We start from the raw sequence: 15,507 nt of genomic DNA on the forward strand, positions 1-15,507 counted from the left end.
CCAATTCGGGATCAAAAAGATGGGTCAGAGATGGTCGTCTCGATTTCGCACAGCAGCAGAAAGTGTCCATCATAGCCTTTGCATATCCCTAGCATAAAGCAGCAACCTCATCAAGATCAGCACTATGAGCGTGAGCTGTCCTGCATCGCCATGTCTTTGAAATAGAGCTGACTTCTCAGCGCCCCGTACAGTCCCTCCTCCGGGCTTCCCGATCCTTCTCCCCCCGCGCATCCTCTTCCACCCCCACTCTCCGCTATGCCGCCCGTACATTCACCTCCACACGCCCATCCCTCGCCGAAACTGCCGAACAGCCAACTCAATCACCCGTCAGCGCCAAGGTCGGGCCCATAGTCGAGTCCATCTCGGGGTTGACATTACTCGAAGTGTCGGAATTGGTCACTGCTCTCAAAGTGCGCATCACCACGGGACATGTGTGATGGGGCACAGCAAGCTGATACGGTAGACCCGCCTGAATATCACGGAAATAGCAATGCCATCGTCCTCGGCTGCACCGGCGGCGGCGGCACCAGTGGAGGCGGAAGCGGCAGAGGAGAAGCCAAAGGAGAAGACGATCTTTACGGTCAAGCTGGATGCAATCGACCCGGCGACAAAGGCAAAGGTGATCAGGGAGGTCAAGGTGTTGATGCCTAACATGACGTTGGTGGAGGTGAGTTGGACATCTAAAATCAAGAGCATGCAGGAGGCCCGTGGAGGGCTGGGTCAATGAGAAGGAGGGTATGATTGCGGCTGAGGTAGGGGAGGAGAAAGGGCGGCTGAGGCAGCGGAGGAGAGAGGGCGGGATATAAGGCATTCGATGGAGGACGGCCTCGAAAGAGACTCTTGCTGACGCTTTCAGGCCAAGAAGTTCGTCGAATCATGCCCACAAACGCTGAAGGAGAACCTGCCGAAGGAGGACGCCGAGAAGCTGCAAAAGACAATGCAGGCATTGGGAGCGACAGTATCTTTGGTATAATCGCGTTGTATGCACTAGCACTTCCCTCGCTGTTTGTCAGCTTGTAACTTCTACTCATCTATCGTCTATATACACCTTCCACACTGATCCTCCCTCATGATCGTGCTCATATCACCCGGTGGACCACCTCTCCTCGATCAAAGAAGTTCGCCAAGATCTCGACAGCGCGGACGGTACTGGACTCCGCTACCTGTTCTGTCGAGGCACCCCTACATGATCAGCGACCGGGTCGGGTAAAGTGGTTATTGAACGTATATCTCACAGGTGAGGCAGGCAAATGACATTACTCATCTTGCCCAATCCCCCTAGATTCTCCCCTCTTGCCGGCTCAATCTCCCACACATCGATACCAGCACCTGCCAGCTTGCCCGCCTGTAGTGCCTTTTCCAGGGCTCGCTCATCTACCACCCCGCCTCTCGCCGTGTTGACGAGCACCGCCGTCGGCTTCATCATTCCCAGCTCCTTCTCGCCGATCAAGTTCTTCGTCCGCGGTGTCAGCGGGCAGTGGAGTGAGATGACGTCTGCGTCTTCGAGGATCGTCTCCATATCCACCCGCTCGTGCTCTATTGGAGCATCGCCACTGTTGGCTATGTCTGGATCTTCCGCCGTCCATCGTTCGGCCGAAGAGGTCGGCGAGTGCACCAACAGCTTGCAGCCGAAGGGGCGTAGAAGGAGAGCAAACTGCCGAGCAGTATTGCCCATACCCACTATACCGACCGTCTTGCCTGTCAGGCCGGGAGCGAGGTAGTGGATCGACCGGAGGCCCTCGCCGGAGATGAAGCGGCGGTCCATCTCTTTGACGCGGCGGAGGAGGGAGAGGGCGAGTGTGAGGGCCAGCTCGGCTACTGCCTGCAATGTCAGTGGATGCATTACAAAGAAGTGTAGCGATCCAGACCCACTTGAGCGTTCGCGCCAGGGAGATTCGTCACCACTATATCTCTATCCCGACATCCTTGTGGGTCGATACTATCGTACCCCACCCCCGAGCGAGTGATGATGCGCAGCCTTGGACTTATACGCTGCTGGAGATTCTCGGCAGAAGCAACGCCCAGGCGCATCACTATACTGCGTGAGCTATGCACTGTCACATACCCTGGCCCAGAGCTGCTGCTCACATATCCCATCAGCCTGCTGCAGACATTCTGCGCGACTGAATCCCTGTCCATCTTTTCCTTCTTGGATAACCCGCGCAAAAGTCCGTTCCGCGAGTGCTTGTGCGGTCGGGTGGAGCGGAGAGGTGATATAGATTGTGGCTTCGGATGCCCTGCTAGCGCCGCGGGTATTGAACTCTTCATTATTGGGCGACATGGCACCAAGAGGTAACTTGTAGACATGAGTGAACGAGGAATGAGTCGGGTCGGATTTGAAGTAAGAGGTGGAGGTTTGAGCGATAAGATAAGGCCTGATCTGGGCCCTCACTGTACCAGAACAGATTTCGGATATCATGTACATGCATTGCTCTAGTCATCTGCGTTTCTCAAAACGCCACTTCTTTTATTTACACGTCAAATCGCCTCCTGCATTTAGAGCCCTCCTCCAGCTCCACGTCTTTCCCGCCTCGCATCTTCTCTCTATTCCATCTAGGCATCTGTCCAGGTCAGCAACGCGGCGCGAATATGGTGACTATTCAGCATGGTAGCTTACAGTACGAATTCCCCGCTTGCGCATAGTTCATCGCCGATAGCTCATCTTCGCTGAATTTGTCCTGGTACTTCTCGTGTGTCCGCTTGAAAGACTAAATATCGTCAGCTCCTGCTCAGGAGAGATCATTGAGCTCGAGCTAGCTCACCGCAACACATGTCCGGATCGTGGTCGAAATAGGCGCCGGATCTGATACTCTTGGTGCAAGCACATCTGCGAGCAGCTTCGGCATGAACTTCGGTACGGTGTAAGGGAAGGCTTCGACGCTGAACTTGTCAGCTAAATCATCTTCACCATGAGGGAAGGATGGCGGAAAAGCTCACATTGCCGTCACGCCTAAAATGGCTCCGTGCAACTTGACCAGCTGCTCCTGATACTCGGCATCGACTTGCCCCGGCTGACCACGGCGTCTCGCCAAAGTCGTCGCCTTGATCTCCCGAGTGAATCTGTCTTTGATGACCACGACCATAGATCGCTGGGAGCACCGAAGGAAGCCGCTCAACGTGCTGGAAAATTAGCTGTGCCTTCGTGGTCTAGGTCGGCATGGTAACTCACGAAGAAGCCATCTCTCGGACTTCCTGGTTCGCATCCCTCAATGAAGCCGCCACAACGTCCAGACACTTGGCCTTGCACGTCTCGGACAGCAGAGATAGGTTCCGAAAGTAGACCAGGCTTAGCACCGGCATGCTGTGCATCTTCATCTTCCAGGACTGAGATGTTAGCTCTTGTCCTTCTGCGACCTAGCTCGAGATCCGGCGCTTGGTGAGCTGTGAGCTTACAGAGGAGTTCTCCAGAATAGACAGCAAAGCGGCCATCACTGGCTCGATCAGGTCCAGGTCCGGAGTGATCGAAGTGATGAGCGCGAGCATTCGACCAGCGCTCCGCTGCAGGTCCAGATTATCGTTCAGCTCGCGCAGCTCGAAGATCTCCGGCCTGGAAGTGTCAGCTATGAAGCATCTCTCGAGCCGCTGATAGGTTACAATATAGGGATAATGTAAGGGAACGCAGCGGCAGCGTGTACGTCCGACAGCTCAATCGTCAACCAAGCCAGCACTAGTCCAGTCAGCTTATCTTTCCGCTACCAAAGTTTGCACGTGACAGCTCACTGGTCATAGCCGCATTATCATGCTCCGACTGAACAGCCTTGGGACCGTGTGGTCTCTCCGCCTTCCACTTTGGCAGCTGCTCCATGATTTGCTTGAGCTGGCTGTCGAAGTGTCCTGAGCGGATACCCATGAGGTCCTGCTTGTTGCTCGGGTCATCCAGAATAAACTTGTTCAAGGCAGTGGCGGACGAGAAGGACGGGTAGAACTAGCTCGTCAGCACCTCCTCCGGCTATATGCTCATCAGAACTCACCTTGATCTGATCCATTCCGTTCAAGACCGAGGCGATGAGGTTCCTAACATCCGCATACGGGCAAGTAATTGAGCGGAAGTAGAAGTCGATAAAGTCGTCCGTCCACGCATTGAACCGCCACTGGAGGCAGCGAAGGACGGACCTGACCAGCTGCACACGACGGGCGAGGTCGAATGCCGAGCCGGACTGGAAGTCTGCAGCGAGGGCCGTATCGATGCAGAAATCGACGAGGGGTTGATACCGCCGGGGATCGCGGTCATTCAGGACGTATTCGATGGAGATGTCCCAACATCTAGACTGTCAGCAAAGTCATGACGGAGACTGCACTATGTAGCTCACTTTGTGGTATCATGCCTGATGTTCCCGAATAGATCCGGCAATTTCGGAGTCAACCACCTCCAGAAGACAGCCCTATCCTTGCCCGGCCACTCTTCGGTTCCGCGCAGCAGACCCGAGACAAACTCAAAGATCGCCCGCATCTTGTGCCGATCATAGACCTTGCTCGTGTCCATCTCGGCAAGATAGCCGTCAACGATGGGCTTGATGGCCTCGAGGATGGGTAGACCGTGGATCTGGGCGATGGAGAGGACAAAGTCGATGTGTGTGGCGGAGGGGTAGTTTCGAGTATCTTCCTGCGCCCATTGGTCCGCGAGCTGCGGTGTCAGCTTGGTGATTGCGCTCAAAACTTGCAGCAGCTAGCTCACCTTCTGCCACCATCCATCCTGGCCCATCAACTCCTTGAGCATATCCGTAGCCGGCAGGCATCCCTCGTCAATCTTCCATGCCTGCTCCTCCCATCCCGCGAGGCGGGACACCTCCATCGTCTTGCCCCATACGAGCCACCCCGAGTCCAGACGGTCCTGAAGCATGACTTCTGCCTCTTTCCCCTCGGGTATCGGCTGACGGAATGCTTGGAGATACTGCTGCGTAAAGGCGGGAGAGGTATCGGTGAGTTCGATCTCCTTACTGAATCGGTCGTGGGGTTCCTGGTGGGCGAGGCGTCGCTCGTCGCCTTCGCACAACGAACGAAGGGCGACGTGGAAGAGCATCCGAGTCAGGCCGCTGCATTATCAGCTTCCGCCCGGCGACGATTCCCCGACTTGACTAAGACCTACACAGTTCCGAAATCCCTGATCCTTGGATGAGGATTAGACACATTCTCCGCAAAGAATCGTGCCAGCCGTACGTCCGTTGGGAGATCCCGCCTCGTCATGGTGTACAAGAACCGGGACGCCGCCAAGACGTACCGCCAGTTCAAACTGGGGTTCTTCGAGATAGCCAGCACCTTGTCGACAAAGACGTCGTACTGACCATCTTGTCGTTCGACGAGGCTCCTCAGCCCCTGACGGAGCTGAGAGACGACCGCCTGGTCGGGCTTTCGAGCGATGATCCCGGCCAGCGCATCGGCCGCTACATCCACCTTCTCAATCCCCGCCTCGACCTGCAGGCTGGACGGCTCCCTGATCGTAGCGATGAGCTCGTCCGTCGCCTTGGTGACCAGAGCCTGGACGGACGCCTTGTTCTCATGGTGTGCGTTTAAGAGGCACTCGACAAGCTGGACGAGGTGTCGCCAGTCCCGGCCGATCCGGGAGATCCCGACGTAGTTGTACCGCAGGACGTAAAGGGCGCCCTTCATCCGGTCCGGATCCATTCCCTGCTGCAGCGCGTCGAAGAGGAGCGGGAAGCAGAGCACCCAAGTACCGCGGTAGATCTTCGAGATGGTCTCCATCGCGCCCTGGGCGGACCGCCGGACTCGGACGAACGGCGACAGACAAAAGTCCAGCATGTTCTTGATGAGCTTGTCGTCGAGTGCGGACCGGACGCGATAGTAAGCCAACGTAGTGAGACGATTCTGCGAGTGGACCGAGGCGGCCGCCATGAAAATGTGACGATGCTGCTTTCGCTGGCTCTCGTACATCCTCTTGGTCGCCTGCATACCGCTGTACGCCGACTGAGCGGATGTGAACTGCTTGGAGCGGATGCCGTACGCCGTGAGGTAGGTACCGATGGTGGACACGAGGATCTTGACTGTCTCGACCGAGTTGTCGGACTCGCCAGCATCCCGCATGGCGGATGCTACCCGATGTAAGGTCTCGCCGACGCGTTTCCGGAACGACGCAGCCTGCTGGTACCTTGGGTCCTTCGGATCGGAAAGGATGACGCCTGACTTGTACGGCGGTAAGAGACGCAGGATCTCGGCGGGCATGTAGCTATGACATCAGCTTTGTCACTCCCGTAGTCGAGCAAGCTCACCTTTCAGCTCGCTCGCCTCCCTCTTTGAGCTCATTGATCTCGGCGAGGAGATTGTAAGAGCCCCTCAGCGCCTTGTCCACCACGTTCGCCGCCCGGCAGAACTCGTTACTCCAGTCGTTGTCACCGACTTTACGAGTGTCAATGAGGTTGTTGAGCTTGCCGAGCGATCCTTCGGCGATGTTGAGCATGTCGAATGCCATGCTGATCTGCCGTTCCGACGGTACGCGCCAAGACGGCTTTATCTCGCTTGCGCGGTACAGCTTGCCCCACCAAAGCGTGTGGTTCTGCTTGACATCTGCGATATCAGCTATGCCCAGACAGCTGACAAAAGGCGCATAGCTTACCATCGCTGTCCCTCTCCGACTCGAGCATGCTCATCTCGGCAAAGTAGATGGACGTCAAGCAGCTGATGGACTTTTCGACGATTTTGCCGGTCCAGTGCCATCCTCGCTCAGAGTACGTCGAGTCGATCATCGCCTGCATGAGCTCGAGGTAGTCGCTCCGCCATCTCGGGTCGGAGAGCTGGCAAGGTCAGCTAACTTTCTTAGAAGAGGATGCGTTGCTTGACTTACGTCGATTCGACCGGGAATGAGCATTCCGTACAGGATACTCTGCCACCAATGCAGACTCGCGTCAGATGCTCGAGGGACCGAGGTAGTCTGCGTGCGTGTGGAGGAAGCGCCCGCCTTGAGCTCGGCAAGAATCCGAGGTCGGCAAACGGGGAAAAGACGCTCCCAGACCTGAGTCGCGCGAGTGGCGGCCAAGTTCCGGATCAGCTCGCCGACCGAGTCGACGGCGTTGCTGCGGGTGGTTGTCGAGCAGTAGTCGGCGATCTGCTCGAGGGCGGCTTCGAACAGCTTGTCATCGAGTGCAGCAAATACTCCTCCGCATGTGTGCTACGTCATCAGCTGTGTTAACTTAGTGGGTCGACATGTAGCTTACCAGTACGCTCATGACGGTCATCTGTTCCGTCTTCCCGCCCGCCTTCCCAGTCTTTCCGCCCTCCTCGGGCAAGTTGCCAAACAGCAACAGCACCCGACCGACAAACTCCGGCACCCAGTCTCGGAATGCAGAAGTCGCGAACCGCACACGAGCATTGACTTCCTCTGGAGAGAGATCTTCCAGCTCTTGCTGACTTGGGTCGTTCGGATCATCTTGGAGCGCAGGTCTGGGAGCCTTCCGAAGAGCGCGGGAGCCACCGGACGTATCGGGCGTCTCTTCAGAGTCGGAGATGTCGCCGATCCGGATGTAATCGACCATGTTGGAGATGGCCATACATGATAAGGCGGTCTTGGAGGGGTCATTGAGATCGATACCCGGGAGGAGGAGGGCGAAACTGTCGGCGACGTACATGCCGCCCATCCGCCATAGCTGACGAGCCGCGAGGGGTTGAGCGAGAGCAGCGAGCGCATATGTTACGGCGGGAGTTCGGTTAGTCTGAGGACGTCAGCTCATCGCCTAGGAGAGACAGCTTGTAGATCCAAGAAGCTCACTTCTTCCAAACCTTGCAAGGATGGGACGATCCGCTCCATCAGCGCCGGCATGATCAGATCCGGCTCCAGGATAGCCAGACGTTTCAGCGTCGACACCGCCGAGGACACCGAGTCCATATCCTGCGATGTCAGCCGTACGGCCTTGGGCGCTGTAAGTGGCTGAGACATACCTTATTGAACATGGAAGTCAGGGCCAGAGGTCGCATGACCAGCACGAACTCCCTCTTTATCGCCGGGGTCAAGCGCCAGGCGGCCGGCGTCTTGCATGAAGGCTCTTCCTGTGCCTTCCACCGTTCGACAAAGTTGTGTGCGAGGTGCGCGAGGAAGGTGGTGAGGAAAGCAGACCAGTGACCAGAGTTGCTTGGGTGGAAGAACTGGGAAGGTCAGCTCGAGCCCGGCGGACAGCTGGTTGGTGAGCCTCATAGAGCTTACCGTCTCGCAACTCGTCAACAACCTGGACAGGTGGTCCAGCGCCTTGGAGCCAGCCATGTACTTTCTCTCCGCATCGCCTTTCTGACCTGCCGCTGCCAGACTGTCCGAGCTGTCGTTCCGCTTCATCCCCGAGCCATTTTGCACCCTGTTCAGAGCTGGGTTGACGGGAGTGGCGGTGCCCGGTGTAGCGGTGGCCGAGCTAGATTTCGCAGGTTCAGCATCTTCGGCGACAGAGTAGATGATGGTCTCAGCGAGAGACTGAACGCGGTCAATTGGCTTTTTGGCGTCCATGACCTTTTTGCTGGTCCGAGCATCGGCGGTGGTGATGGACATGGCGTTGTGCGAGGCGATACTGCCTCCGACAGGTACGTCTAGGGTGTCAGCTTGGCTTTCATCACCTCATCGCGGACCAAAAAGCTCACTGAGTGACCGCAGACACTTGGTCATCAAGAACTCGAACTCCTGCTCCGTGAAGATCCCTACATCCTTCCTGATCCCCTGCCAGCTCTGATCGGAGACCCTCGGCTCGGCCGGAACCTTGGCAGGATCGACCCAGTACGTCAACCCATCGTCATCCTCCACCACATCGCCCTTGACATCCCGCAGACGGACCTCATGGTTCCGAGCGACCTTTTTCGGCCCGGGATTCCTCGCGTCTTCTTCAGGGGTATTGAAGGTGCCGCGGGGGATCTTGTCGAGGAGGGAGGGGTCGGACTTTCCGGGGTCGTTGTGGGAGATACTGAGTTGGCCGAGAAGGTCAGAGGCTTGGTCATCCCACAGACCACTGTTGAGGCCACCCCATAATCGGAAGACTGATCATTAGCTCGAGCTCGAATAGCTGAAATGCGAACTTACTGAGCGGAATCCATCGTTGAGGATGGGAAATAGGTAGAAAGTGGACGAGGAAGGTCTGAGTGGCGAGAATAGAGTCCATGCTGGGCTCGAACTTCGGGAGCATAGTCTCCAGCATCTCATCCATCTCGGCCGGATGGAAGAAGCGCTGGGCCGACTCGGCGACGTTCAGAAGGGTAGGAGCGAGGTTGAAGGAGTGACGAGCGAGCTTGTTGGGGTGGGGGAAGAGCTCGTTGTACAGCGCATCGTACAGCGGTCGCCACGGGATGCGGAAGTCCCAGATGGACAGCATGCGATCGCCGAGAAGCGGGATGAGCTGATTGCCGCAATTATCGACGAAGGTACCGCTTAGACCGGGCACGACTAAAGGTTCAGCTACGAATCTACATCCACGCAGATATTAAAACTCACACAGCAGCTCGTAGTAAAGGAAGATGAGCTTGATCTTCATCTCTCGCTTCATAGGGTAGCCCATGCTCATCCAGCTGGAGACGTTAGCTAGATCACCACTTTGCCGCGGCCAGTCGAGGCTTACATTGTCAAAGCCGAGTCCCACATCGAGAAGCCCATCCCATACTCTCTTGCCTTCACACACTCAATCAAGCGTTGACAGATAAGCTCCAAGCGATCGTCCATCTCCGCTAATGTCTCCACCTCGTAAGGCAGAGCGAGGGGTAGACCGAGGCATGACAAGCGAGCATCGTCAGCCTTAAATGATCAGCTACGGCCAACGTGATGCTCAGATGGACCGGGGTGTATTCCAAGCTTACCTCGGTGGTGATAGGTCCTCTTCCATCCTCTGGGGTGAAAGGCTCGGCAAGGCGATTGGGCACATCGCAAGGCCATGCGTCCCCCATCACGTCGTCTTCGGGATCGGCTGTTGTTTTGGAGCGAGGTTTGGTATGGGGACGGATGGATTTCAGACGGTTATGCGGGGTACGTTGAGATCGGAGTGGTCGATTCATGGCAGACGGTATGTATGGAGGAGGTGAGGGAGAGGGAAGAATGAAGGCGATCAGCGTTCGGTTTCTCTCTTAGCTCCCATGAGCGTGATCCTCCACGAGGCACGAAACACGATCTAGAGGAGAGACACACACATTCGTCCACGTATGCTCCGTCCTCGATAGCGGCGATGGCGTCCTGGAGAGCCTCCTCTTCTTCGTCCTCGTCGTCGTAGTACTCCTCGAAGGCGCCGGACTCGGCTTCAGCTTCGGAGCCGTACTGCGGGTTGGTGATGGGTCGGGGAGCAGTCAAGGGAGCTAAAGGATTTAGCTATGCTTCTTGGCCAATGAAGTGTTCGACGAGCGTGAGGGCGCCTCCGCGTCCGGATGTGAGGCGCTTGCGTGTGTGGGGAAAGGGAGGGACGCTTACGAAGTCGATGAGGTGTCGTCTGACTTGTAGCACCGACGTTGGCAATGCTTTGAGCTGGCATACTGCTGGCGCCTGGTGCGCCGATGGGATTATGAGTTGCAGGGGTAGCTATAGCGCTGTGTGGGTGTGCTGCTATAGAAGGAATGTGAGAGAAGCGCAAGTGGAAGAGGGTTGCATCATCATCTTGTCTTGATCTTGTCAACTCGGCCAATGGAGATGGTGAGCCCTCTCCGCATTCCTCATTTCGGCGTAGTCCGATGGCCGAAGAGGAGCCCATGTGTTCGATGCAAGCAAGCTGTCTCTCTCTCTCTCGCTTTGCGACTTTCAGCTGACATCCTTCCGCAACTCATCGACCCGCGGCAAGCGACAGTAAGATGGTCGGCATGAAGTCTACGCTCGGTGCTGTTGTGGTGGCAGCGGGAATCGCATCTGCTCTGCAGCCCGAGCTCCACGACTCGCTACTTCTTCACGGTCGTCCGCAGATTGGTCTCTGGAAAGCCTTGTCTCGACAGGAAGCCCAGCTCTCGACGGCGCAGCACGACTAGTGAGTATATTCACAAGCACTGCTGACGTTGAAGTCAGCGTCCCCTATCGGCCGAAGCGGCCCTGTCCGGGCGGTATCAAGCGCACTGCTTTGACCAACCCATCAGTCACTTTGACGATTCCGTGAATGGGACGTTCTGTCATCGGTACTGGGTCGATGCTAGCTCGTATAAGTCCGGAGGTCCCGTCTTCCTGCTAGATGGTGGGGAGACCAGCGGGGCTAACCGGTGAGCTCAGCATGACTTACGATCGGGATAACAGGCTGACTTACTAGGTTGCCGTTCTTGGAGAAAGGCATCCTTCAGATTCTGTCCAACGCTACGAATGGGCTCAGTGTTGTCCTCGAGCACAGGTGAGGTGCTTCATGGCTTTTCATCGGACCAGCTGACGATCTTAGGTACTACGGCAAGTCCGTCCCGGTATCGTCCTTCTCCACCGATAACCTGCGCTTCTTGAATAACGCCGAAGCTCTGGAGGACTCCGCATATGTAAGCTTTGCTGATGCGAGAGCTCGTCATACCTGAAGCTGACGTACAGTTCATCAAGCACTTCAAGCCGCCAACATCTATACTTCCGCTCGAAGCCGCCGAGTCGCTGCACCCCAATAACACCGCATGGATATACTACGGCGGTTCCTATGCTGGAGCGCGTGCTGCCCACATGCGGACGCAATACCCCGAGCTTGTCTGGGGTGCTATTGCCAGCAGCGGTGAGCTATCCATATGTGTCAGCTGTGTCATATGTCGGTGATGCGGGAAAGCTGATTTGATAGCCGTTACACATGCGCAAGTCAACTTTCCGCAGTACTTCGACCCCATCCAGGAATACGCGCCGCAAGACTGCATAGCCGCAATCAGGTCTTCGGTCAAGGCCATTGATAGCATACTTGATATGCCTGGCCCACTACCGGGCCTGTTGAAGGGGCTATTCGGGTTGGCAATGCTGGAGGACGATGACTTTGCGGATGTCATACAGTCTCCTCTTGGTGAGAGTCTGCCATGTAGATCGGTCGGAGGGAGGAGCTGAGTTCTCAGGGATGTGGCAGGCAAAGAACTGGGATCCGAAGGGTGGGTCACATTCTAAACTGCAGAGCTATAAATAGCTGATGCGGCTCAGTCGGCTCGGATAAATTCCAACACTTCTGTGATGCTCTCACGGCCGGTGGAGGAAGCAGTAAGCTCGGCCTGATCAGAATGTAAGTTACGGCGAGTATCTTCGTGCTTGTTCAGCGCTGACTTCCTAAGTCCCTCTGAAGTCGCCAACTACGCCAAGTACATCAAAGAGAATATCGTCTCGCGGTGTCCTGAAGAGGCGGGGGTGCAAGAATGCTTTGGGTCGCACGATGACGCCAAGTTCAAGGATGATGGGCTAGACCAGGAATGGAGGCTTTGGCTCTTCCAAGGTTAGCTCGTTCGAGAATCCTGTGGAGGCGCGGGCTGATCTCGACAGTCTGCACTCAATGGGGCTACTTTATGCCCGCACCCCTCGAAGGCCCTAGCATACTGTCGAAACGGTAAGTCCACTTAACCATCCGAGAAGTAGTGACTGATGACCCAGTCTCACCCTCGAGCACTCGTCCAAGATCTGCAGGCAGGCCTATCCGCCCGGGAAGCACTTCACCGTGCCGGAGTGGCCGGACGTTGAGGAAGTTAACAGGAGAGGGGACTATGCGATCCAGGCGGACAGACTGGCGTTCATGGACGGCGATAGAGATCCCTGGAGACCTATGGTCAGTCCATGCGGTACAATGGCACAACATCAGCTGATATGACAGACCCCTCAAGCTGATTCTGCACCCAAGCGCGAATCCACCATCGACCGTCCTAGGCGGATCATATTCGGTCAGTCGGCGTTCTTTTCGTGTTCTTGCTTTGGCTGATTGGTATAGATGGCGTACATCACTATGATGAGAATGGTTTGAACAACCACTCCCATGAACCGGAGAGAATCAAGGAGGTGCATGCCTTCGAGGTGGAGTTCATCAAGAAATGGGTCAAGGACTTTGAGAAGGCGAAGCTCGCTCGGAGGGACCAGCAGTAGACAGATGATATATCATACCTCAGTAGACAGAAGTCGACGTGAATCTGGCAGGTGCTCTTGCGTGACACTCCCTTTCCCACCATCACCGTGCTCGGACAGGCTCGGACATCGGATCTCGGCAGCGAAGACGTCATCCATCTGGCTCCGCATTCCTCAAAGCCAAGCTTAAGATACGCAGCTCACTGTTCTTTGCACTTTCACACACCAGTAAACCCAGCGTATCGCCGTGGCAGGTGCCTCGAAACCTTGCAACCGACTTCGTCTTCAAGCTACACAAGCGGCGCGCCAGGAGTCACATCCTTCGGTCCTCGGGCATTCGACCACCCTCTCCAGCTTGACGACCAGCGACCGACGACCAACCCCATCTCTCACGATGTCGACACTTCGGCGTCGACCAGGCGGCGAGGCCCCCGCATCCCTTAGCCCAGAGACGTCCGCTGCTCCCTCCTCGACCAACTCTCGAAACTCATCCAGCGTGTCGCTGGCCGACGACGTCAAAGTCGAGGGTGCGAGTGGTAGCACCAGTCAGACACCAAGTGGGCGGTCGAGCCGGACGGGCAGTCTGTCCAAGGCTCGTGCGAGGGTCGCAGAGGGGTTGAAGAGCCCCATGTTGGGTGTGAAGAAGCTGGATGAGATCAGGGAGAGCTTCAATAAAGGCGTGGAGGTCAAGTGAGTGACTCGATCTAGCACAGCGGTAATCGACTGATCTGATTGTCAGATTCGCACCACTCAGCATACCCCCTCATCGCCGACTCCAAACCTTCGCTGTGGCCTTCTGGGCGCTACTCCTTCCTATCTGCATGTTCTGCTTCTTCATGTGCCTGTCTTATCGGCCACTGTGGGCGGTCATGATTCCCTATATCATCTGGATCCAATTTGACTCGGCGCCGGATACGGGCGGAAGGCCGATCCAGTGGCTAAGGCATGGAAGGCTATGGAGGTACTTTGCAGGTGAGTCTTGCTGCCTAGCGCTTGGGGCATGATATTCTGAGCTGATGTTCAGAATACTACCCGTGCAGTATCGTCAAGGAGGCGGAACTTCCACCTGATCGACCGTATCTGTTCGGCTACCACCCGCATGGGATCATCGGGATGTAAGTCCCCTCCATCTGCATACGACATAGGTTATGTAGCTGAAGATCCAGGGGCGCATTTGCAACATTCGCTACAGAGGGCACTGGCTTCTCGACCAACTTCCCCGGCATCCAGCCCCACCTCCTTACCCTCGAATCCAACTTCAAGATCCCCTTCTACCGTGATCTGCTCCTCCTCCATGGCATGTGCTCTGTCTCCAAGCCATCCTGCGCTAGTATCCTGTCGAAAGGTGCCGGGAGCTCGATCACCATTGTTGTCGGCGGAGCGGCGGAGAGTCTCGCCGCGCACCCGGGGACGGCGGATTTGACGCTCAAGAAGCGGATGGGCTTCATCAAGATGGCACTTACGCACGGGGCGGATTTGGTTCCTGTTTTCAGTTTCGGAGAGAACGACGTGAGTCTGTCGCCGATCTAGGGTAGAGCAAGACGAGCTGACGTGACAGATTTACGACCAGATGTGAGTCTACTAGGGTTTGGCCACTTAGTTGGCACTGACTACTCCAGGGAGAACAAGAAGGGGTCCTTGGTCTTCAAGCTCCAGAAGCGGTTCCAGAGCATCTTCGGTTTCACTTTGCCTCTCTTCTTTGGTCGCGGCATCTTCAATTGTCAGTCACTGCCGATCAATGTCTATCAATATAGCTGACGTCGCAGATAATTATGGCCTGATGGTGCGTATCATGCCTATCTAGTAGCCTTTGAGGGTACCCGACTGACGCATCAGCCCTTCCGACACCCCATTGTCTCGGTCGTTGGCAGACCCATCCACGTGAAGAAGGACGAGGACCCGTCTCAGGAGGTGCTGCAGGAAGTGCAGAAGCAGTACATTGACGAACTAATGAGGTGAGCTTGACTGTCGAGCAAGTTGGCTCCGAAGCTGATCGAGGTAGTATTTGGGATAAGTACAAGGACGTATATGCCAGGCATCGGACCAAGGAATTGACTTTAGTTGAATAGGGCTCGCGCTTGAGATAGTCGTTCGGTTCATTATATGCGATACATCATTCGCCTCATACCAGCGTTTCTGCTATGCTCTTGTTGATACGCATATGTGACGCCCAGTCCTCTGCTTGACGATGATAGACACGTCGTCGAGAGCCGCGAGAAAAGGACGAACTCCCGTCCAAAGTAGGAGGGGAGCGGAACTCGCTCTGTGCGCTTCCGAGCACCTGGATTGTCGTGAGAATCTGACTACCAAGCGACTCTGCAGATGGTCAGCTGTCGCACGTTCACGGGCGGAACTCTGAGTGTGTAAATCAACGTACCTATAAGGAAGCGCAATGTAAGAAAGAGAAGTTGTTTCGGTGAGGAATTTCGGCTTGACTGGCTGGGAGGAGACTGGATACACCGTGGGAAAGCTGTAACGTTGGTGTGAGCCAAAAGTTGAAGCAGATCGAGTCCGCTGTAGCATCAGCCTCTTTCTTTGCCATCATCTACCAGCCATCTTGCCTACTATCCATA

The 15,507-nt window shown here is 56.0% G+C and overlaps 5 protein-coding genes across 5 annotated transcripts; 3 read left to right on the forward strand and 2 right to left on the reverse strand.

The window, feature by feature from the left end:
- Nucleotides 1-124: 124 nt before the first annotated feature.
- On the forward strand, nt 125-973 carry MKK02DRAFT_45493 (ribosomal protein L7/L12 C-terminal domain-containing protein; the record flags this gene model as incomplete). The annotated part of the gene is made up of 4 exons (XM_053093447.1): nt 125-130; nt 180-410; nt 464-667; nt 857-973. 4 exons carry the CDS (start codon nt 125-127, stop codon nt 971-973), a joined length of 558 nt encoding a protein of 185 aa, XP_052946562.1.
- A 106-nt stretch (nt 974-1,079) lies between these two features.
- MKK02DRAFT_37269 (D-isomer specific 2-hydroxyacid dehydrogenase) lies at nt 1,080-2,281 on the reverse strand (the record flags this gene model as incomplete). The annotated part of the gene is made up of 4 exons (XM_053089612.1): nt 1,080-1,182; nt 1,236-1,822; nt 1,873-2,066; nt 2,113-2,281. The coding sequence occupies 4 exons, from the start codon at nt 2,279-2,281 to the stop codon at nt 1,080-1,082; spliced, it is 1,053 nt and encodes a 350-aa protein (XP_052946563.1).
- Nucleotides 2,282-2,600: 319 nt separating this feature from the next.
- MKK02DRAFT_37270 (uncharacterized protein) lies at nt 2,601-9,966 on the reverse strand (the record flags this gene model as incomplete). The annotated part of the gene is made up of 23 exons (XM_053089613.1): nt 2,601-2,708; nt 2,763-2,880; nt 2,938-3,120; nt 3,170-3,324; nt 3,394-3,547; nt 3,595-3,667; nt 3,721-3,925; nt 3,972-4,263; nt 4,311-4,624; nt 4,676-5,033; nt 5,087-6,181; nt 6,225-6,519; nt 6,569-6,746; nt 6,797-7,120; nt 7,167-7,661; nt 7,718-7,837; nt 7,888-8,091; nt 8,150-8,520; nt 8,572-8,961; nt 9,005-9,364; nt 9,413-9,486; nt 9,537-9,709; nt 9,772-9,966. 23 exons carry the CDS (start codon nt 9,964-9,966, stop codon nt 2,601-2,603), a joined length of 6,234 nt encoding a protein of 2,077 aa, XP_052946564.1.
- A 780-nt stretch (nt 9,967-10,746) lies between these two features.
- MKK02DRAFT_45495 (serine carboxypeptidase S28-domain-containing protein) lies at nt 10,747-12,955 on the forward strand (the record flags this gene model as incomplete). The annotated part of the gene is made up of 13 exons (XM_053093448.1): nt 10,747-10,916; nt 10,951-11,142; nt 11,190-11,267; nt 11,313-11,403; nt 11,453-11,624; nt 11,688-11,900; nt 11,950-11,982; nt 12,032-12,110; nt 12,160-12,317; nt 12,365-12,428; nt 12,473-12,644; nt 12,690-12,756; nt 12,804-12,955. 13 exons carry the CDS (start codon nt 10,747-10,749, stop codon nt 12,953-12,955), a joined length of 1,641 nt encoding a protein of 546 aa, XP_052946565.1.
- Nucleotides 12,956-13,496: 541 nt separating this feature from the next.
- MKK02DRAFT_5882 (diacylglycerol acyltransferase) lies at nt 13,497-15,003 on the forward strand (the record flags this gene model as incomplete). Its single annotated transcript, XM_053093678.1, has 8 exons — nt 13,497-13,624; nt 13,674-13,906; nt 13,959-14,049; nt 14,101-14,451; nt 14,554-14,654; nt 14,701-14,717; nt 14,771-14,889; nt 14,937-15,003. Coding segments are annotated over 8 exons (1,107 nt in total), but the record flags the coding sequence as incomplete, so codon positions are not given.
- Between the last annotated feature and the right edge of the window lie 504 nt (nt 15,004-15,507).

This window comes from Dioszegia hungarica (genome assembly GCF_025882075.1).
Source record: "Dioszegia hungarica strain PDD-24b-2 chromosome Unknown MKK02contig_8, whole genome shotgun sequence".
Classification (NCBI taxonomy): Eukaryota; Fungi; Basidiomycota; class Tremellomycetes; order Tremellales; family Bulleribasidiaceae; genus Dioszegia; species Dioszegia hungarica.